This window comes from Vitis vinifera, chromosome 10, assembly GCF_030704535.1.
Source record: "Vitis vinifera cultivar Pinot Noir 40024 chromosome 10, ASM3070453v1".
Lineage (NCBI taxonomy): Eukaryota > Viridiplantae > Streptophyta > Magnoliopsida > Vitales > Vitaceae > Vitis > Vitis vinifera.
Window position 1 is genome coordinate 4,579,088 of NC_081814.1, and position 23,368 is coordinate 4,602,455.

The window sequence follows — 23,368 nt, forward strand, 5'->3', positions numbered from 1 at the left end:
AGGAGCTACCCGGCGTCCTATGGGCCTATCGAACCACACCCGGACAACCAACAGGAAATACTCCTTTCGCCCTCGCATATGGAATGGATGCAGTCATTCCTACTGAAATAGGTCTTCCTACTATCCGGACTAACGCAGCAAAACAAGATGATGCAAGCGCGGAATTAGGAAGAAATTTAGATTGGGCAGATGAAGTGAGGGAAAATGCGGCCATCCGCATGGCAGATTATCAACAAAGAGCGTCAGCACATTACAATCGCAAAGTGAGGCCAAGAAGCTTCAAAAATGGTACGCTAGTCCTTAGAAAAGTTTTTGAAAATACTACTGAAGTGGGTGCAGGGAAGTTCCAAGCCAACTGGGAAGGACCTTATATAGTGTCTAAGGCAAATGACAATGGAGCCTATCATTTACAAAAGCCAGACGGAACTCCATTACTTAGACCGTGGAATGTGTCTAATTTAAAGCAGTATTATCAATAAGAAAGCCAAGACAAATTCAGATGAGAAAAGAAATATTTTTATTGATGTAGCTAAAAATATGTACAAGAAGGTCTCTGGACCACAAAAAATATACAGAAGGAAGATTACAGAAGAAGTTACAAAAAGAGATAAACTATCAGGGAGCAGGCTTGTCATGAAGTTTCTTTTCTTCACCCGGAGGAATTGAAGGCACGTCCCGCTTGATACCGTTCTTCTTCATGCAGCACCGATATCCAAAGATGAACGTATCATCCACTTGTTTTTGGTATTCTGCTTCAATTTCCTCCCTCTCTACAGCAAACTCCCGTTCTAGCTCCTCTTTTTGTGCAACCAAGCGCAGCTGCAAATCTTCCCTCTGTTTCTTTTCAATAGAAACTTCTGTCCGGAGTTGCCTCACCTCCCCCCTCAGATCGGCCATCTCATTCGCTGCCTCAAGCAGACGGGCATCCATTGATTCCTCCCGGACCTTTGCATCAGCCAAATATGCCCGGAGGGCCTCATTCTCCCCCCGAGCGGTGGATAAGCTGGCTTCAGCCTCCGCCAGTATCAGGCGCAACTGATCTTCAGCATCTTTGCGCCGAGTGGCGAAGGCCTTCATATAATCAGTAGTCCGCAGCAGGTCAGTGAAAAGATCGTATTGATTGGCCATGCCACGGAGACCACTCACCAGCTGCAAACAAATAGCCAAGTAAGCAAAGCAAAGTTAGAAATCACACATTAGAATGACAATCAAAAAACACAAAAACAGTTTTACCGTTTCCACCATCTCGAACATTTGGGCTGAAGGCTTGACAAGGGGCAATCCGGGTGGAATCTGTTTTAGCTTCTCTTCCAACTCCGCGTAGCTAAAAGGGCTAGCAGAGGTGCAAGATGCATCATTAACAGGATCCCCCCCTGATGAGGCAAGAGAAGAGCACTCTTGTTCCGGATTCGGGACCTCAACATCTACGGCCGGATGAACCACCCCGCGTGCAACCTCAGCCGGGACCACCACCAGGACGGCTGGTGTCTCAGTTACCATCTCCACTTCACCTCCCTCCGGATGAGTGTCGTGGGCAGATGAGCAACTAACTTCAATCTCTTGTTGCCGCTCTTGAAGCCGCCCGTGGAGTCCGGACCTCAGATTGCGCACCGAGCGAGGCTTCTTTGAGGGTGGTCCCGTCACCAGAACAAGAGTCAGCCGGTCCGGATCGTCAGAGGGCTGACTCTGGCTTTCTACTCCCACTTCCTCCGTGGGGGTCGCACCAACGGCCTCAGCTGCATCGGCATCCGGGTTACGGGAGTCCGGATGGTTGACAGACGCAGCTTCCTCAGCCAAATTCGCTAGACGCGCAACCGCTGTCAGGGAGGTGCTTGAGTGGTTCAGCCCCGCAAGATGTCCGGACCCGCTTGAGATGGAATGAGGAGCAGCATTCACTAGCTCCTCTATCATTACCTCCGCCTCGTGGATAATGGGCGGAGGAGCAAATTCCAGGGGAGGAGTGGGCTCCTTTGCGTCCTTCCCATGTTTCTTCACCAGCTTCCTCCTTTTCACTGGATTTTTCTTTGGAGGAGAGTCGGCGTCACCTTTCTGTCCAGGAGCCTTCCGAAGGGTCCCTTCGTTCTTCTTCTTCTCCCGGTCCTCCAGGAGAAGTCGGCGTTTTTTAGCGTCAGCCTCTTTTAACGCCTCATAGATCGGGAAATCCTTCACAGTATAATGCTCCCCAGGAACAACCTCCTTTGGCATCTTCCTGGGGAGAATGTTGATGACATATTCTCGGGGCTCCCGGACGACCGCCGCCAGGTTCCGCGCAGTCAGCAGCGTATTGCACTGCCTCTCCTTGGCGTCTATCTCAAACAATTTACTGAGACAGCCAAAAGACGCCTTTTCCACCCAGTCCACAAGGTGGCCCCTCAATTCCGGACCTACATTAACAGCAACAAAAGATGAGAATACCATCCGAAAAAGTCAACAAAAAGTCAACGAAGTAAAAGCCGGGCAATAGTCACAAAGCAAACCTACCCGGAACCACCAAGGAGTAGTTTGGGGTGAAAGGCCTCGCCGGATGCTCCAAAAGCCCCGCCCACGCACCCCGGACCACCACGTGTCCCGTCGCCCCTCCCTTTGTCGAATCTGGCAGCTCTGTCACCAGTTGGAGGGAGGGCAGGTGTGCGGACATGCTGAAGACGTCATTTTTTACCTTTCTCAAAGAATACACAAAAAACACCTCCAGCAGAGTGAGATCGAGGTTGTACAGCATGTTTATAATGTTGCATCCCATCAGCACCCGGACAATGTTGGGATGAATGAAGACGGGTGGAATCTGGGTGAAGTGGAGGAACTCCTTGAACAACGACGGCAGAGGGAACCGGAGCCCCGCGTTGAATTGTTCCTTCGAAAAGATCATGGTTTTTTCTTCTGCTTTCTCAGAAGGTACAAGCACCCTCCCATTCAGCAGTTCGACAGTCACGTTATCCGGGATACAGAACCGTTCCCGGAATTCCTTCGCATCCAGCTTATCTATCGCCTTTCCACGACCTTCGCTAGCCCGAGAGGATGAAGCAGTCTTTTTTGTAGCCATTTTTTACCACAAACACAAACCAAAATCTACACACAAAGAAGCGCAATGGGTAAAAAACCAGTAACCCAGAAAATACACAAACCCTAACCCAAACCAACCAAAAACCAAGGCCAAAGCACCAACAAACGCATCAAAAGGAGCAGCAACAGCAAAAGTACACGTACCAAACGAAGCTTTGAAGAAGAAAGGTTGCTGTCTCGACACAAAATCACCGGTACAAAAGCGTCTTCAAGTTTCTTTACTCAGAGAAGCAAAGGACGCAACAAAAGCAAGAAGAAGAAAAACTCTCAGGAAAATGCAGTAGAAAAAATGAAAAAGAAGGTACAGTACGCTATTTATAGGGGGACAGGCCCTCGGAAAGCCAAACGTCCAAACAAGCTATCATTGAAACGACATGCTGCCTGGGAATACCCAGAGTCGGCGGCTCGTCATAAAGGCCTTTTTTGGCTTCCGCACCCCCACTCGCCACGTGGCCCAGTCAAACGAAGGAACCTCTTCAAATTTCAAAAAGTCAGTTATTTTTTTTTAACCCGCCCATTTTTTGGCAAAATAGGCAAGTTAAAAAGGGGGGCAATGTAGGGACCCCTCCCTCTGGCACCTCACAATGACACGTGGCACGCATCGTCATCCGAACCACCACCATCCGGATTCCCCTAAAGATATGCATGAGGCAGTTCTCCTATCCGGATCACCTCAAGGAAAGGCAAAAGATGTTTCAACTTCTCATATCCAAGGAAGAGCAAACGTCGCTGGCAAAGCACAGACATCCGGACAAACTTCATAGTGCATCCGCTCCACAATACATCCGGGCAATAAGCATGTGCCACCCGGATATAATCATCTGAATCATCAATCAAAGTAAAGCAAGTCTTACACGCTATCACGACAGCCAGCTATGGCCCACATCCCATCACCTGCAGAATGAGAAGACAAGAGGAAGTGACAGCAAGTCACTTCCCACGATCATTCTACATAATCACTTCCCACGATCTCTGACAGCCGCATCACCTACCATGGTTTCTGACAGCCGTTCGTAGGGTGATAATGCTCCTACTGACACCTATTGTCATCATCACAACATAAAATATCTCCTCACCATTAATGAGAGGAACAGTACCCCTGAAGCTGTATATATATGCCTTCGCACGAAGAAGAAGGGGATCCCCTGGTAACCTCTTGATACCTAGTAAAAGGCCAACTGATTTATATCTCTCTCTTACCATGACTAACAATATCATCGGAGGGTGCATCCGGACACCCTGTCTGGATGCCTTCTTGCAGGAATGACGACTGGATCAAGAACCTTTATGAGTTGAGATCACGCGTCTATCCATCTGTCAACTACCTGGATCACCAAAGACGCGAGGTAACAACAGATCCCAATCACAAACCCATGGGCACATTGTTAGTTTGAATTGGTACAACATAATAATAGAAGAATTAGGTGTTTACCCATTCTAGAAGAGTAGCACATGTTAATAGTTATTTCCAGCATGAGCCGTGGATGCAGGCACAAATAGTCAAGCTCTATGTTCATAACATAACACAGTTTAATAGTTGAAAAACCATATATAGTGTAGTGAGATTGATGGATAACTTCTGGGCCATGGTTAAAATCCGAGAACAGTTGGGTGTTCTATATCTCTCCTTATGGCATATGCCATTTGCTTTCCCCTTTGAATTTTGTACCAAATGCAGCCCAAGGCCTTCACTATTCAGACATTTCTAACTCTCTACCTTTGGTTTTATGCAGGCATGGACAAAGAAAGAAAATTACAGATGTTTGATTGGTGCATCTCAAGCATCTAGACCCCATATCTAGACGAGTACCAATGGCTGGTAGTTGCAATGTGACAAATACTTGGGCGGGGCAACAAGTCTGCATTGTTGTGTAATTCCAATTCCACAGCGTTAGCTTGCGTACACATCTTCCTTGTTAGGCTCATTGAATTTTAATTTTACTAGGCCAAAAGTCATCTGCTTGAGGAGAGGAGAAATCTTTTATTTCATTTATCTATGGTCCCTGTTGATCAGTTAATTATGTACTGCAGTTATCCTACTCCTCTGTTTGAAAAACCATCTGCTTGTTGATACCCTCTAGTTGAAACCATAGCCAACATATTGAAGTATCAAAGGTGTGCTACCCACAACAAATAGTTCAACAGAATTGGGATCAGTGCAATTGATGAAAAAAAAATGGAGATTTGAGAAGGAGAAGTCATGGCCAACTCCAATGGTGCAAATGCAAACATCCAGCAGCCCCTACATACAAATTTTTAATGGTAAGGATTGTGATTTTTTGTGTGGAAAGATGAAAACCACATTTTCACACTTGATTCATGGGATGTGGTTGAAAATGGGTGTACATAACCTGATTCTGCAGAGGTACTGAAGAACAATCGGCAAAAGAAACTGTAGAAAGACAGAAAATGGAATTCAAATGCTTTCTCCATTGTGCACAAGGCTGTAAAGGACTTTATCTTTCCAAGAATAATGAGAATCACTACAAAGAAGGAGGCTTGGGAAATTTTGGGCAAGGTTACACGGGGGATTTCCAAGGTAAGAGCAATGAAATTCCAATCTTTTAGAAAAGAAGGTGAGAATATTAAGATTACTGAAAATGAGGGTACAAATTATTAGTCTTCCAAATTCACAGAGCTTCTTCAACTTCAAGCATACAAACAATCTGGCCTTGAAGGTGATTCATGGCTTCGCCATAGGCGGCTTAGACACTTGAGGAGTACTCTGAGTTATTGTAATAGAAAATTATGGTCAATTTCATTTGCTGCTCTGGTTGTTGTATTTTTGCTTGAGACTTGATGTTTGAAAACCAAGGCCAAAGAATCAATGTCTTCCCAACTAAAAATGAAAATAAAAAGACAAACAGCTATCTGGTCCAGCAATTTAATCGATCCCACAGAAGCTGCAAATATGAACTGAAAGTCTGAAACCAATGTACTAATCTAAACAAAAGAAAAAGAATGAGTTTTATAGACTTAAACTAATAAAGAAAAGCAATCTACCATAAAGATGAAGAATATGGGTGAAGACCATACAGAGTAAGTTGGCCTCCCATATCTCAATTGGAATAGAATCTCATTTTCCTATACATGTTTGCATTGTTAGGATCCCTATCTCAACTATTTAAGCACATACCTAAGTCTCTGACATCCCTAAGCTCACTAAGTGAGTAGTATAGTCCTGTAGGTGAGGCTTAAGATCAAAAATGGCCCCAATGAGATCATTATCTGGGCATCAGTCCATAAAATTAATTAATGGAAGAATATGAAAGGTTAGGACCTTTCTGGCTATCAATAAGATAAAGGCTCCTACCATAGGGAGAATAGGACTCCTTCCATAAAAAGAAAACAGGGGATGTAAAAGACAGATATCGGTACTAGCTTCATTTTCTTTTCTACTTACATTTACTTAGTTGTAGGAAAAAGCAGTCTAATTCCACCCATGACCATCTTTGTCGCAGGTTCAGTCCCCACTCTTGAACGTCCTCACCAAGTCAAGCTACAAAGAGCATGTGTTGTCAAAATGCTCCAATAGTAGTGAATTTTCTCACTAGAGGACTAGTATATCAAGAATGGGTTAATTTCCTATATAAGAAAAAACGGTCCAAAACTATACAATCCATCAAAAAAGAAAAATTCCTGATTTCCTATAGAAGAAAATATGGTCCAAAACTATACAATGCATCAAAAAAGAAAAATTCTTGATTTCCTGTATAAGAAAATATGGTCCAAAACTGTACAACATATCCAAAAAAATAAAAAATAAATAAGAATTATAGTTCACTGAAACAATCCTTTTTATCGTGGATCCAGCAATGTAATAGTTAACTCATTGCCAGTATGAAGATTTTTTCCAGTTGAGGATGAATCTGTCCCCATGTAAGTATTTCCAGTAACAAAACCAGGTTCCTTGGGTTGAGCAGCTACTGCACTCTGATTACTCAACATAAATACCACAGATGACATTATCGGCCTGTCTTCTGGGCGTAGCTGCACACACAAAAGGGCCACTTGAATACATCTTACCATATCATCAGCAGAAAATGAGTCCTCCAGCAGTACATCCACCAGTTCCAATGGAATCCCTTCATTCCACAATTTCCATGCCTGAATCAATTCCAAAATTCAGTTTCTATAAGTCAAAGCGCAAAGTGGAAGTCCAAAACATAGAAGTTCAAACTTAATCTAGAAGCTAAAGTAGATATTGCGTTCATTGGTAAGCCAACACTAAGTAGTTGGATTAAGGTTGTGATGGGTTGAATTTACTTACATGTCCTAGGAGGTTGAAGTCATGGTCAGGGTGATAAAAACCCCAATTCTTCTTGCCACTTACAATTTCTAGCAATATAACACCAAAGCTGAATACATCTGACTTCACTGAAAACTGCCCATTCAATGCATATTCTGGAGACATGTACCCACTGCATGTCAAAACAAAATTTTCAGTATGTGATCATGAAAATGTACCTTGACACAGGCTAAGAGATCTTACTATGTTCCAACTACTCTTCTGGTCTTCTCTTCCATTTGATCTCCTCCAAAGATTCTTGCTATGCCAAAATCTGAAATTTTGGGGTTCATCTCACTGTCTAGTAAAATGTTGCTGGTTTTGAGATCTCTGTGAATGATTCTCAGCCTGGAGTCTTGATGAAGATAAAGTAGTCCCCGTGCAATTCCCAGAACAATGTCAAATCGCTTCTTCCAAGTCAGTAACTTTCTTCCAGTTTGATCTGGGAAATACCACCATTTAAGACAAGTCAAGTCTTATTTGCTTTAAAAAAAAAACACACATGATCAAATCAGATATATAATATCAAGTATCAGAAGGCCAAACCAAATATGAAGTAGTTCAAGCTTTTGTTAGGCAGGTACTCATAAATTAGCATCCTTTCTTCTCTTTGAATGCAGCATCCCAAGAGCTTAACAAGGTTACGGTGTTGAAGTTTTGAAATCAAAATAACCTCATTCTTGAACTCTTCAAGGCCTTGCCCAGAACTTTGTGACAGCCTCTTCACTGCTATTTCTTGACCGGTACGTAATTCTCCCTAAAGGTGGTCAGAATCATACAGAATGTTATCAATACTATAACTTAGGAGAAACCATATTGTTTTCTTTCTCTTTGATTTTTCTTGTTATGGGGTTCTGCATCATAAAAAGTTCAACTACTGCGATGGAGAAGTACCTTGTATACAGGACCAAAGCCACCCTGTCCAATCTTCTTTTCAAAGGAGAATCTATTTGTAGCACCAGAAATTACTTCCAGATCAAAAAGAGGTAATTCTAGATCTTCTCCCTGATCTTCTTCTTTAGAATCTCTCTGACTGTCAAACTCCCTGGCTGTAACATTATAACATAGGAAAATCCGTTAGAGGAAGAGAGAGAATGCTGAGTTCTATATTAATGTTCTGCCATACATGGAATGCCCCTATTGAGAAAAGATCGATACTCCTCCAACTACCACTTGAGATAAGGAGGAATTTGGCTGAGATATTTTGTACATCTAAAAACCTTTTTCCTTACATGGTAGTAAAACTCACTTATAACATATCAATCTGAATCAGTCTACCTAGTTTTCTCAAAAGTTAGTCTTATGATTTATCAGGAAAAACATGTTAAATAATAGCAGAGTCAAAAGTTAGTGTAAGCCTCTGATGAGCAAAGTTGTGCTGAGAAGAAAACATTATTGCAATTGAAGTGATTGGTCTCTGGCCATATTTTTGGTGGATAGGGTATTTCCCTGGATGGAAGAGTAAAATCTGTCACACTAAATGAGTACTTGTACAAATGCAAAAACATTAACTATATCCTCTTAGCCATTTATGAACATGGAGTGGCGAATATGAAGTTTGTAGAAAGCTGTTTTACCTGTTCTTTTTGCCCTCCTCCTCATCCTAGAAATTCCCCATCCAATGCAACCTAAAATAAATATCCCAGAAACTATTGATATGACAATGGCAATGATCATCTCCACTAGTTTCTTCCTCTTAGCATCAGCAATTGCCTCTGCCCACGCAACAAGTGCACAAAATAAGTCATTTTGTTTCAAGATTCTAGTATTGGTGTTATTTGGATGTTCAATTTTGACAAGTAGGGCCACCATGGTTCAAATGGAACCTCAAGAAGGCAGCAACAAGTACCCCATTCTGCATCATTACATATATGACCATTTATCTGAGGAGTATGATTGCACAAACCATGGTATGTGATTAAAAGCATAGACCTTTGTATCAGAGAAAAGAAAGAACAAAACAGGAAGGCCAAACAATCAATGAAGTCAACTTGTTTCAATCACCCATCACTTTGTCACAAAGGCAGGCACTTGAGATCAAAACAGTTGTATAATTTGAATGTTCTTCTCCTATTTCCCGCAGAAAGTTGAAAGTTGAAACACAAAAGTGGATACCATGCAATTACTAAACTGAATCTTTATATGACTAGAATTACCTCATCTATTGAGTTTTCTCTTTCACGAACAACTTCTAGTAAATTTTTAACATAAGTGTCACTCCAAGCTCTCCTAATCATACCCATGAGATAGATGTGCGGGGTCAGGACCCAACTGTTTGTGTTTCAATGTCAGGTCTAACCCAGTCAAGTCCCCCATTGATGGTGAAGCAATGCAGGACTGCTGCAAAGACAATGCCACACATGTGCACCATAATTCTGCAATATGTAAATTCCCACTTAGACAAAACTATCAAAAGTTTTGCTTCAAAACCAATTTCACACAAGAACACAGGACCAATTGCAAAGGCCACTGGCTGAACGGATCAATTAATTGTCTGACTTGGTTAGGTTTCTCAAATACTGTTTACAAGGTTCTAAATGAAATTTTTCATTTTCATTATCAAATAAATAAGACTGGACTTCCTTCTGAGGCTCTAAGCATATCAAAATTGCATCGAATTAAAGAATGTTTGAAAAAAAATGAAAAAGAATGTTAAACTGAAGGGAAAAAAATATTAAAAACTGATCAAAGCAAGCGGATTCATTGTATGCTTGATCAACTGCAGAATCAGTGTCTTAGAAGCCAAACAGATTAAAAATTGCCACAAGATATTCACAAATGAATACATATCAACCAAGGAGTAATTTCGGTAGATTAACTAGCATCATTAGAAAGAGGAAGAAGCAGCTAACTCAAGTGACAGAAATGATCTCATAACTGGTAAATGATACTTACCTATTTCAGACCTTGCCATTCGAATGTAAAGCTCTTCTCCACCTTCAGAAAAGTCTTTCATATCAACTAAATCACCGAACCAGGCAACACAATCGCCTCCATTCCCATGGACGTTAATGATAGTATAAGCCATGCAAGAACAATTCCTCAAACACTTGGCCCTGCAATCCTCAGAGCTCAAACTGCTGTTCCCCCAGAGATGCGAATTATCAGGCAACTTCAGTGGCTTATACTTCACAAATCCGTCTCCTTTATTGCAGTCCAGCTCTCTCTTCCGAGCGCACCCACCCGACCAATCCAACATATCCCAGGACTGCGGGGACTTGGGTGAAAATCCCTTCATGCACCTGCAACTGGGATCACCGGAGTAGCAATTCCCATAAGGCCCACACATGCCATACCGATCACAGTTGTCCCTCTGAAGAGTCACCGTCGTTGACCACTCTTTAGTGCCATTGTTCCAATAGAGATACTGAATTAGACCAAATTGGGTAACTATGGATCTAGAAAGAGCCGACTTATCTGTGACTATGAACGTGTAATATACCTCCTCTGTATCGGAGAAAAACTTTGGGGTAAAAACAGGGTTCGCTCTGAACTCTTGGCTGCCACTGAACCTGACCCCATCCCACGGACCCCACCGGTACTGCTTATCCGACCCTTTTCGCACAACCAATTGAGGTGAATCGGGAGCGTCCAAGCTGTACGAGAAGTCTCCAGCGGATGGGTCGTCGGCGTTCTTCCACGACGTCAGGTACATATGCAGACCCGTCTTCAATTTCCATCCCAGCTTCATCGTCGGCAACAACGTGTCTGACGGATAATCAAAACTCTCCCAAACGTAGTCGTCCGAAGTATCGCTTCCATCTCTCACAACAAGATTGCCCGAGTCCAACAGCTGCAAAACCACAGCACCATTCGCCGGACTAGTGGAATTCGAGGACCAGACCAACTCCGTCCCGTTGCGAAGCAGAAGCTCCCCAGCGGAAGTAACGCTCAATGCGCCGGACGAACCGGCAATTGATCGGTTCCGGTTGGCGACCCATACAACAGTGAGTGGCAGGTTCTTGTACCATATTCCCAAGTACCTATTACCAGAGTTTCCAGGACTGAAAAACCCCAGTTCAAAGCGTTGACTGGAGGAGACCAAGGTCTGGTTATCTCTGAGGTACTGGCCTGGCCCCAAGGTGTCAGTTGCAGCAGTTGTGGAAGAGATTGAAGCTAGGAAAATGTACCACAATGCAAAAACCCCTGCAACACCCATTTCCATGAGCTGCTCATGTGAACGAAGCTCAAGCTTTCTGTTCACCAATTCAATTATAAAGATGAAAAAGGTAAAAATTAAAAGTTGGGACTCTGTAGAAGATGATGTTTCGTCATTCGTGGGTCATCATTAGCCCCACCCAGAGGTTTCACAAATCAGACTTATATATTAAACCGGTTGACTTTCAGAGGCTTGCTTTGGGCATCAGCTTCCCCTATTTTCTCATGTTGTACTTCAGTGGGGACTGCCACGTTCGGTTTCTTTTGCCCTTCTCTCGGGGGCTACAGGGTTGGACTGCTCACAGAGAAATGCTTCCCGTTGATAGCCCTCATGAATCTGCTAGTCAATTTGAGACCACTGCCGGAAATTTTGATACCCCTATGTACATTTTTTTTTTTGAGCTGTCACTTGGTCAGGAAGACTTGGAGATATCAAGAACAACGATGATCGGTGGTTTCTTCTTCAGAAAGTATGAAGTTAGCATATATTTTATACCTTACATTTTAGACATGCCAGCAATCAATTTCAAATCTCAATGACACGGTTCACGGAATGACTATATCTGTTCACCTAATTCATTCCGAGAGAGCTCATAGAGGAGAAGCAATGGAGGATGAAAGAGGTACCCAACTTAGAAGGGGAATAAATGACCACATTTCTTAGTCTCTTGAATTGTACTGTATGGCCTCCTAGAAAAATGGGAGCTGTCTCTTTCGGTCAACTCCACGCTGCGACCAAGAGACTTCTTTATGTATATACCTCGTGACAGTCTTTATGGATGGTTGTGGAAACTTTCAACATTAATGGGAGATGGCAACGGTCATCCCAAGGAACATTCTACCCCTGCTATTGTCTATCGTTTAGAAATCCTTGTCCATATTATAATTTATATGTCATGAAGGGAGAAATTAGAGCAAGCGTCCATATTTCTGGTCATGGAGAAATTGAAACATATATACAACGATGAAAATGTCATGTATCAGCCACCTCCAACTAAATAAATGGTGGAAAAAAATGGAAGGCATAATATTTCCATAAAATATATATTAACAACGATATTTTCGCGATATTTTGAATGGTACACCAACTTTTTCGTTTTTTCTCAGTTGACCTAATCATTTAGTCCATATTCTCGCACCAGCACGCTTTGCACGTCTAATGATCTTCATCTTGAATGCATCAACGTGGGGATTGCATTTTCCTTAAAAGGAAAAGGTAAACTTGAAACAAAAGTGGAGTCATGTGGATTTTCCATGGCTCTTCAACTTAAATAAAACTTTTTGGTGTTATCCATTGCCAATGTGAGATTGCACGCTTGCAAAATTCCTCAACCATCGACTAACCAATCATGTTTTACATTATAAACTGAACATATTTAATATATATATATATATGTACATTATCGGCATTAAGTATGTATACAAATAAATATCATAAATTAATTAGAATAAGATTATTATAAATAAATTAATTTTGGTTATCATGTCTTTTATATAATAACTAAATATAAATTTACGAATAAAAGTATCAAAATTTTAAAATAAAAAATACTTTTACAAATTATCATCATTTCTTCTATGTCATTAAATACATCCAAATTAGATGAATATGAATCAAGTATGTTTTCAAATTATGAACATTATTATTAAATATCACAACTTATATATATATATATATATATATATATATATATCAATTTCTTTAACAAAACCATCTCAATATTTTTTTTATTATTTTTTATATCATTTTTTTTAGCTTTTTACAATATTTTGATAAGTTTTGATCAATTTTCTCTCTACTGAAATTTTGTGTCAAAATATTCATCTATATTTCCTAATATTTTTCAATATATCCCGATATATCTATAAAATCAAGTTAACGATATATCCGTTAAAATCGGTATTTTAATCCTTGCTACCATCTATTGCCAAAAATGGTAACTATAAGTATGTGAGGTGCTTCAATTCCTTTCTATTTTTAAGATGATACGAATCAATCCATCCTTGATCTTAGGAACTAATTTTATTTGAATTTCATACTACAATAGTCAATAATCCATTCCTAAATTGTAGGACCAATTCACACACTTTCCCTATTCTAGATTGTATCTTGTATGAAGAGTGCAATGTTTCAATCTCCAATTACATTGCTATTATGGTAATTATAGTTCTAAGATAGCAAACTATCCTTTTAAGTACCAATCTTCTAGTCTCCAACAATAGTTTTGGCATCCATAATATGGTAATAACCAAAAGAATATTATTTGTCAACTATGTGATAAGTGGGGCATAGTACAAAAATATGTCATTCTCATGCAACATTGCCATCTACCCTCAACTTCATCCATTCATATAAATTCAAACCACAATCACATCCTTGTGTCTTTGTAGGTCACTCCAATGAACACAATGCTTATTCTTGTCTAGATCTTAAAACCAATAGAATCTTCATATCTTGTTATATCATCTTTGTAAAGTCTGTCTTTCTATTCAAGAACTCTTCTTTTCTTACTCTTTCTATTCCATACCACCTTTTGAATCAATGGCTTAATTTGGTTTACTCTAATACTAAACAAACTTCATTTGACTCACTTTTTTTAAATTCCTTCAATATTTTCCTCTTAAATTCCTCTTATGTCAATGTTAAAAATCACTCACACCATTCCCCAATTCTCGACACTAAATTCTCACTTACTCAACATGTCCTTACTATTGATGTAAATCCCCTCTATCATAGGCACGAAATTCTCACATAACATTTTGTGTCCATGTGGCGCTTAGAAGCCCTCTAAGCCAACCTATACTTCCCACATGAGATGGAAATAAGAAACAATCTCACAAAGGCACACATGAGATTACAAGGCACCAATCCTAACTTGTATTTTATTACCTCATTAAATAATAATACAAGACACCGATCAACAAAACTCCCTCAATCTCTTTAGTGAGTTCATGCTTACTCCTCTCATGCCTCCTAAAAGGTTCTCCAATCCTTGTTTTAGGTGTGGTACCACCCACTCCTATTAGACTAGGAGTACACGATCCTAGTTCTACTCAAACTCGTTTTCATAGGTTGTGGCACGACTCATTCCCATTTGATTAGGAAGAAGCAATCCTAATTCCACTCAGACTATAATTACAATCAGTATTTGAACTCCTACTCAAACTCCAATTGCAATCTCACTTTGAGTCCAACTCTTCATATTATTGCTACTTGCATCTCTATGCAGCACATGTGCATGTCAAGCCCAATGTGCATGCCAAGCCCTCTCTTAGCACAACAAGAAGTCATGACATTATGCTCATGATCCCTCATTTCTTCACATAAGGCATTGTGCCCTTGTGCAAAGCCTTGGGCATATCATCTAAGTTGGCATCATTGTTGTTGTATTACCGTGCCTCGTCCAATTCTCTCTAGGTGTTGCAACATGCCATGGCCTTACATATATGGCTCACCAAGTTGTCTCCTTGTACAAGGCATTGTGCCCTTGTACCACCTTGCCATTGTCATAGGTCACCCATGGAGCCAAGGTGTTGCCCCATGAGGCCAGCCTTGATGTCACATGCATTGTGTCAAGGGGCTAACACCCTCCTTCTTCCACTTCCCCTTGCAATCAAATGTCAAATCTCCACTAATAAAATCTCCTCCCTCCCGTTTCCACTTTCCCTCCAAATCAAATGTATAAACCCAATAATAATATAATGATAATGGATTCGATTCCCATCAAGCTTTTTCCATGCATGATTTTAAGTGGTGATAATTTGGTAAAAGAATTTCCAACCACTGTGATGTCATCTTCTCCTACACATGATACTTGTTTCTCTCATTCTATGCGGTCATTAGATGTTCCCGCTCTTATTCAGTCACAGGTAAACTTTCCCTCCCTACTCATATCTCCCTTTTCCTCACCTTCAACCTTTGGCCACCAAATTCAAACACGCTCCAAAAATAATATATAGTTCTAAGACAAAATATTTGACTTGCACTCCACAATCACCCACTCCTCAACCCCACTTGCACACCATAACATATAATATCTCCACATCATGTCAAGAAGGGAGAAATTAAAACAAACGTCCACATTACTAGTCATGGAGGGAGAAATTAAAACATATATGTACCATCTACGGCCAAAAATGGTAATGGTAAGTATGTGAGCTGTTTCAATTTCCTAACACCATATCTTTTCTATCTTTTAAGAATGATAGCAACAGAGAATGAAAAATTAAGAGTTGTAAGGAGACAAGGCAATAGAATTGTGAAGCCACCTTTTGCACCTTCAACAACTGAAACCCAAACTTTTTGGCAGTTTAAACCATTAATATACAAGAGGGTTCATTCTGCTCTTATTAAGTTTAATTCTATCTACCTCTTGCCATAATCTGGTAATCCGGCTGTGAGTGCATCACTATTTCTTTCCCACCACAATTTTAGTATCTTCTTCTCCATATTTGCTTGTTCTAGTCCATCTGTATTTGCAAAGATTTGTTGTTTTCTATTAAAACTAGCTGCAACAAAATTTGAAAAAAAATGAAGGTTTGTAATCATCATCTTAATAAGACCATAGACCCACAAGTTTCATTATATCTTCTCTGCTAGAGAAGCTCAATTTAGATTGATGGGAGCTGCCTCAAGCATACTAGAAAGGTAAATAGAAGAAACAAAAACACATTTGATTGGTATTATACATTATATTTCCTTTCTTAAAATCATTTTCAGGAAAATAGGCTGGACGTATGAGCCTTGACCGTGTTTTTTCCATGAAATCTTCAACAAAAGCTTATAGTCAACAGGCTTTGCAGCCTGCCAGCCTCATCCAGCAGAGTTGCCTGTTTCCCAAATTTTGTGTTCCATCAGCACTAAGCCTAAATTTACCAAGATCTTCCCTGATAACTTTCCCTATATTGATGCCGCTCATCTTTCAGATCCAAAAATGCAATCTAAGTAAGCTAGGCAACATTTCTGTCGCGAAGGAAAGGAAAAGAAAAGGCAATGCCACCTTATAGTTGTTGTCATCCAATGAAGTTCCTTAGTGACAGGACCTACTCTGAATATTGCCACTGAAGATGATATTTCAACCAATAGTGTTGCCCTGTCCCTTTGTTTCAACCCCTTTTTCTCTTGAATTGCTTACACTAACAAAAAAAAAGAGCTTTTATGGTAAAAGATAGCTGTCATTTCCATTCAGGAAATTTTGTTGTTGAGTAGGCATATATGCAGGAACCAATGAGGAACATGAGTACCAAGATTATTACATGGTTGTAGAACTACAGATAATTATTAGAGTACTCAGTTCACACTTTAACAATGTGAAGTAGCTTATATTCATTGACCTTTGCAAATTTTATCAGAAAAATAGACTTCTTACACTAAAAAAGATGTAGTGATTCTCAAAATTGATGTCAAAATGACAAAAAGGAAATTATAAACAGAAATTGCCAAAAATACTTTCTGAGATATACAAAGACACTAGATGAGGACATGTATTTCATTACCGAGCGTCCATAACTGTAACTGTGACTTGGTTTACAGTGAATGTTTCTTCTTGCTTGCTTGAAGATGAATCTGTTTCCACAAGTTTCCTTCCCAGGCAGAACCCAGGGTTCTTTGGCAATGGCAATGTTGCAGTTTCACTACTCAACATCAAGACCACAGACGACATTACTGGTCTATCTTCTGCATGCTCTTGGACACATAAGAGGCCAACCTGGATGCATCTCAACACATCATATGGGGCACATGACTCGCTCACTGATGAATCCATTAGCTCCAACCCCTTCCCTTCTCTCCATAGCCTCCATGCCTACACACATTTTGATTTCATTTTCTTGGTTAGAAGGTTGTAACAGAATGAATATGCAACTAAAGACATAAGACAACTGATTGTTGAAATAGGAGGGAAAAGTGATTACTTATTCTGGTACTTACATGTCCAAGAAGGTTGTGTTCATCGTTCAAATGATAAAATCCCCTGTTCTTCTTACCACTGATTATCTCCAAAACAAGTACACCAAAACTAAAGACATCAGATTTCACTGAGAACAGCCCATCCATTGCGTATTCAGGGGACATATAACCACTGCAAGTCATCATCAATAAAGTGGAATGAGTAAGGTGATGAAACTAGTAATTCTCTGTGACATGAATACAGAAGTTCTTTTAAGTACTCACTATGTCCCAACCACTCTCTTAGTGTTTGCTTCAGTCTGATCTCGCCCAAAAATTCTTGCCATACCAAAATCTGATATTTTTGGGTTCATTTCCCCATCAAGTAGAACGTTGCTTGCTTTGAGATCCCTATGAATGATTCTAAATCTAGAATCTTGATGTAGATAAAGCAGCCCTCGAGCAACCCCACAAATGATATTGAATCGCCTACCCCAATCCAGCAATGAGCTTTTCTTCTCATCTGACCCAGATTAATTATTTTAAAAGCAATGAATTTAAACTACTACATATGGTTTTAAAAGGATTGACCATGTAAATGAAGAGAAATTATTTGAGCCAAGTATATAAGTACTGATGGATACTAACCAAATAAAATTGAATCCAGGCTTCTGTTTTGCATGTACTCATATATCAGCATCTTTTCTTCCATCTCAACACAACAACCAAGGAGTTGTACCAGATTTCTGTGTTGAAGCCTTGCAATTAACCTAACCTCGTTCATGAATTCTTCTATTCCTTGCCCAGAATTCTTTGCAAGCCTCTTAACTGCTATTTCCTCACCTTCTAACAACATACCCTGGTATAATCATCCACAAGTTTGTCAGAGCCATTTTTTGGAGTACATTTGGGGATTTCATATACTTACAGAGTGTGTCATAACAGGTAATTTACCTTGTAAACGCAGCCGAAACCCCCTTGTCCCAGTTTATTAGTGTCAGAGAAGTTGTTTGTAGCCAGCACTATGGTTCCAAAATCAAACAGAGGCAGCTCTAGCTCATCTGTCTTAACCTCATCTGTGTAGTCTCTCTTACTAGGAATAACCGCTTCATTTAAAATATAATCATGGCTTCTTTCACTTAGACCTGGTTTGGAGACAATATGAGCAACACTAGACAAAAAATGTAGCATAAATTGCATTTTTATGTTTATTTTTGTAAAGGATATAACTTTCTTGTTACCTCTTTGCCTTGTCTTCCCATTCCACATGATCTTCATTTTCTTCCTCTTCCACAGATAACAGATTCCCAGTCCAAGTAGCAGAACAGCACTACCAACTGTAATGCAAGTGACCTTGATAATTTTTACTGTCTTGTTTGAACCATTTTCAGAACCTATGCTCCCACCATATGAAATGATCAACTGATAATCAGAGATGTTTAATGCTATTTGGGCATAAATAATTAGAGGTGTTTATTGCATGTTTAAGGATCCTGTATTCTGCTCATGGTGTCCACAGTGGAATCTTCCATGTTCACATGTTAATAATGAAAGGAACAAAATGCATAGAAACAACAACCGAGTCCCCATTTACTACACAAGAATTTAAGTTGAATGGTTAGCTGTTTCCACCATGTAAATTTCTATAAAACAAGAATTAGATTCACTACTTTACTTGTTCAAAATAAGGTGGATTTGTTAGAATAAGCTCTCATGTGCCCTGCAACTGTTGCATATCTTTAACATTGAAGCTATCATAGTAGTTCCCGTAGGGTCCACTGGGCAGGACCCACAGCACCATAGTTATAGGATTTTTGTTTCCCCAAATAAAATGTCAACATTTGCAGTTTTGTCGGTCACCAAACAATGACGATGAGTCAAGACATACAGATTTCTATCAGGCGCAACAAAATTATCAGCTCTAAAATAAGCAGAAAGCAGCGTATTGGGAACGTTCAGGAAGAGCGTTCAATGAGGCATTAAGAACACGACATGAAACCGCAAAGATAATGTGAACGGGAACAGATTTCAAACCTGTAGCATATGTGAATATGAATCATTCCGATTCCCCGCTTTATTATAATACTATTAACACCTTGAGAGATTCAACTGGGACCAAATTTGAAAATTGCCTTACAGACCCACAAATCGATTGGGCCCAGATGATGGACACAAGATTAAGCACAAAAAGTTAGCTGAGCTATATGTCAATCTTCCAAAACGATCAGACTTGACTTTTGGGGTGGCATTAATTGTATCTAACACGACCCCAAGAATGATTATCCCACCTAAAATGTTTCAATTATGTCAAGAGTGAAAAGCAGTAGAAAACCTACCCAGTCAGATTTGTCGGCCCACTTCATTTATGGGGTGGCTCCCCATCCGAGGGTCCTAGAAATTCATCTGTGGACCCCAATAAAGAGACTCCCAAGTGTGATCACGCCACATGTTGCGTAACCATTTAGGATAGTCCTTTACTCCTTTGGATCTTTCTACCCAGAAATGGGCGGTGATTCCTTTAGTCTTTGCAGATTTCCATGGAGTCACACCGTCAATCGTTTTCAGGTGTGAACGCATAGACCATACACGTACGCAAGAGCACGTGAGGCGGAGCCATGATGATTCTTCATACGCACGTTCCTCGGCCCTTTGGCATTTTTGTCCCCAGTCACCCAACTACTCAAGTGGACCGGAGTCACATAGGGACCCTTAGATTCAAAATATGTATGCTTTCTAAATTCTCTCACTATGGCTTAATTTCTACCCCACTTTCGGCCATCTACGTCACCGCTTGCATGATTGTGTCATTCTTCTTTGATATTTTATTAAATTAATTTATAAATAAATAAATAAATAAATATTTATGCTTATACCCATATGGAATAAGGGGGGAAAAAAGGGAACTGCCGCAATGTTAATTACCATGTCATGTCATACCCCAATAGATATAGGATCTTGTGAGAATGAAGCAATTAACCAAGCAAAAATATTCCAAATTTTATGGATGTATCTTTGTGTTTATGGAAGAAATAATTCAAACTGGGGATGTTTTCGGTTTGAGAATGATGGACTCGGTTGGAAGCAATGGAAATAGATGAAAATTAAACTAACACTGGAAGGAAATGAAGAGTAATTAATTAGAATGGAAGGTACCTAATTCAGAAGCTGCAACTCTAATATAGAGGTCTTGACCACCTTCTCCTTCTGCGTACTCTCTCATATCCAAGAGATCGGTGGTCCAAATGATGCAACCTTTGTCGGAGGTAATCTCCGGATTGGCGTAACCGGTACAAGAGCAGTTTTTCCGGCAAGTCATTTCGCAGTCCTTGAGACTCATGCTCTTGTCTACGAATGAACTCCCAGTTTCTGGCAGCTTCATTCTCTTCAATGCTAAGAACCCATCTCCGTTATTGCAATCGAACTCTGTTTTTCTAGAACAACCATCGGAACCATCTCTGAGGTTCCACGCCTGTGGATTCTTGGGCTCGAACCCTCGTGGGCACTTGCAAACCGGGGAGGAATTGGTGTCACAGATTCCGTAGGGGCCGCATTCTCTGTAGTCGTCGCACTGATCTTTGGGAGCGAACCAGTAGAGGTTCCAAACCTGCCTGGTTTCGATCCAAGTATAGCGTTGGAGGCTGCCGGCTGAGCTCACCATCAAACGGGAGGTTATGGATTTGTTTGTGAGCTCATACGAGTAGTATGCCCCATCCTGATTCCACTCGAAATCGAAGGTGAAGACAGAGGAGGATTTCATCTCCGGGACGCCGCTGAATCTAACTCCATTCCATGGCCCACTACGGTACTTCTTTTCCTGTTTGTTCCATATGAAAATCTCAGGGAAACCTCGAGGATCTAGCTTGAAAGAATAATCTCCAGAGGACGGATCTTCCTTGCTTTTCCACGACGTCAAGTACCGATTCGAACCCGTTTTCTGGTCCCATCCTAGCTTCATTCCGGGCAGCAAAGTATCAGTAAGATAATCAAAGCTCTGCCAAAGATAGTTTTCGGGATCTGCATCTTTGTCTTCCCGTACCACCAAATTCCCTGTGTCCAACAGCTGCGCAACTGGATTAACTGCCGTGGATTCATTCGTAGACCAGAAAACATGCAAATCTTCATCCATAATCACAATATTTCCGCGGTCTCCAATCTTCACAACTGACCCAGAGGAGTTTGTCAAAATTGGGTTGTCTCTGTTTGCGACCCAGACAACTCTTTCTTTAGGAATGTTTTTGTACCATATCCCCACGTACCACTTTGAATCTCCGGGAGAAAAGAACCCCAGCTCAAAATCCCCGCCGGCAGACACCAGGGTTTGGCCATTGGTGATGGACTGATTTGCAGTTATGGTGTCTCCAGAGATGACAATGATTGGGAAGAGAGTGAGGAAACAGAAGCACAAGACATTGTAACAGAGGAAGCCAGTAATGCTTCCCATTCTTCACTCACAGGATTGGCAGAGTCTTGAAAGCATTTGGGGTGCTGGTTTTATTCATATTTCATACATCTAGAATAGTTTGGTAGAATCATAGAAAGAGAGAAGAGACCAGCTTGTTGACCCTGTTGCTTTCTTTCTTTCTTTTATTTATTTACTTACCTATTCCCCTCATGGTTCTTTCCCTGAATCAGCATTTTGAATTCAAAGACCAAGACTTTATAATACATAAAACTTGGGTTTTGGGCTTGCTCTTGTGTCTGAAATGGGCCTCAAACTAGGTCATAGTCCATCTTCAACCACATGAGGTCACATAGAGCCATACTGGTAATCACTTAATATTAAAGAATTGGGTTTGAAAGGAACAGGGGTGTACAGAATTAAAACCTACTTTGAATAGTTACCTTTCATAAGTTCAACCTAGCCCTACAAAATCAACATTTTCATGTCTACTTGCAGAAGCTTAAAACTTTAGCAGCCAAATTTGATTCTTTATGAATTAAGTATTCCATATGATGACTTTTATAAAAATTTATTTTGTTTAGATATAGTTGAGCGCATATGGAATTTGATTTGTGGGGTTGAGTCTAAAAGGTGTGTATTTAAGTCAAGTTTATATTTTTTATTCTTGTTTTCTAGGTGACCTCATTTTTAATATTGGGGGTTAATTACCTAGACCCAATCTAATTAGACCAAGTATGAGCTAGTCTAAGTATAATCAAATGCATATGAACTACATTCTCTAGTACCTAGGGAGTTAGTTAAATTCTAGCCATATATTATTATATAAGGTGTTCATATGAAGTATAAATGGGGAAAATAGGGTGGTTGATGATACATATGGGAGTTGTGTATCAGGCAAATTATTTTACAGAGACAAACATTCATTGAGGTCAAAGTCAATTTAATCCAAAGATACTCCTTTTTAGCATTTCCAACAAGGTTAATCCAAAGATACTGCAATCAAGGAGCTAGGCAATCTCCTCACATCTGCACCATGTTGTTTTCTCCCCCTAACATGGCTCTGAAGAGGTCACCACATCACTTGCAGGCCATTCATGGAAGTTTCAAAATAAAAGGTTTTGTTTTGCCATTAAAAAAAAAAAAAAAGGGCTTCTATCGTGCTCTACATTTGGTTTTCTTATTCAACCATCCTTATTCCTTGTATTGTTCTCTTAACTACCATGTCAATTTTTTTAATTTAGTTGTTAATCTACCTTGGAAATTTGCCTTTATGCTAAATCACTTTTACATTCAATTTCAAAGATTTTTTGAATTCAACACAAATGAGTAATAAACTACATGTATGGTAGAAGCTTAATACTTTAGTAGCCAAATTTGATTTTTCATGAATTAAGTATTCCATATGATGACTTTTATAAAAATTTATTTTGTTTAGATATAGTTGAGCACATATGAAATTTGATTTGTGGGGTTGAGTCTAAAAGGTATGTATTTAAGTCAAGTTTATATTTTTTTTATTCTTGTTTTCTAGGTCATTTTTAATATTGGGGGTTAATTACCTAGACCCAATCTA

At 40.1% G+C, this 23,368-nt stretch overlaps 1 protein-coding gene across 1 annotated transcript; it reads right to left on the reverse strand.

Moving 5' to 3' along the window:
• Positions 1 to 6,740: 6,740 nt before the first annotated feature.
• Positions 6,741 to 22,180, reverse strand: LOC100256534 (receptor-like serine/threonine-protein kinase SD1-8). Its single transcript, XM_059740051.1, has 14 exons — positions 20,547 to 22,180; positions 18,635 to 18,787; positions 18,348 to 18,538; positions 18,042 to 18,252; positions 17,679 to 17,916; positions 17,499 to 17,586; positions 17,043 to 17,310; positions 10,244 to 11,290; positions 8,926 to 9,063; positions 8,243 to 8,397; positions 7,895 to 8,105; positions 7,553 to 7,790; positions 7,331 to 7,481; positions 6,741 to 7,167 (listed from the first exon to the last, which is right to left on the reverse strand). The coding sequence occupies exons 1-14, from the start codon at positions 21,832 to 21,834 to the stop codon at positions 6,859 to 6,861; spliced, it is 4,686 nt and encodes a 1,561-aa protein (XP_059596034.1). The 5' UTR covers positions 21,835 to 22,180; the 3' UTR covers positions 6,741 to 6,858.
• Positions 22,181 to 23,368: the final 1,188 nt, after the last annotated feature.

What these genes read in the sequence shown, in the direction of transcription:
- LOC100256534 (XM_059740051.1), bottom strand. Translation starts at nt 21,834, where the DNA reads ATGGGAAGCATTACTGGCTTCCTCTGTTACAATGTCTTGTGCTTCTGT. An exon ending in TGGGAAGACAAGGCAAAGAG is followed by an intron (nt 18,539 to 18,634) that starts GTAACAAGAAAG and finishes TCTCCAAACCAG; the next exon opens with GTCTAAGTGAAAGAAGCCAT. An exon ending in AATGGCAAGGTCTGAAATAG is followed by an intron (nt 9,064 to 10,243) that starts GTAAGTATCATT and finishes TTGCGTGGGCAG; the next exon opens with AGGCAATTGCTGATGCTAAG.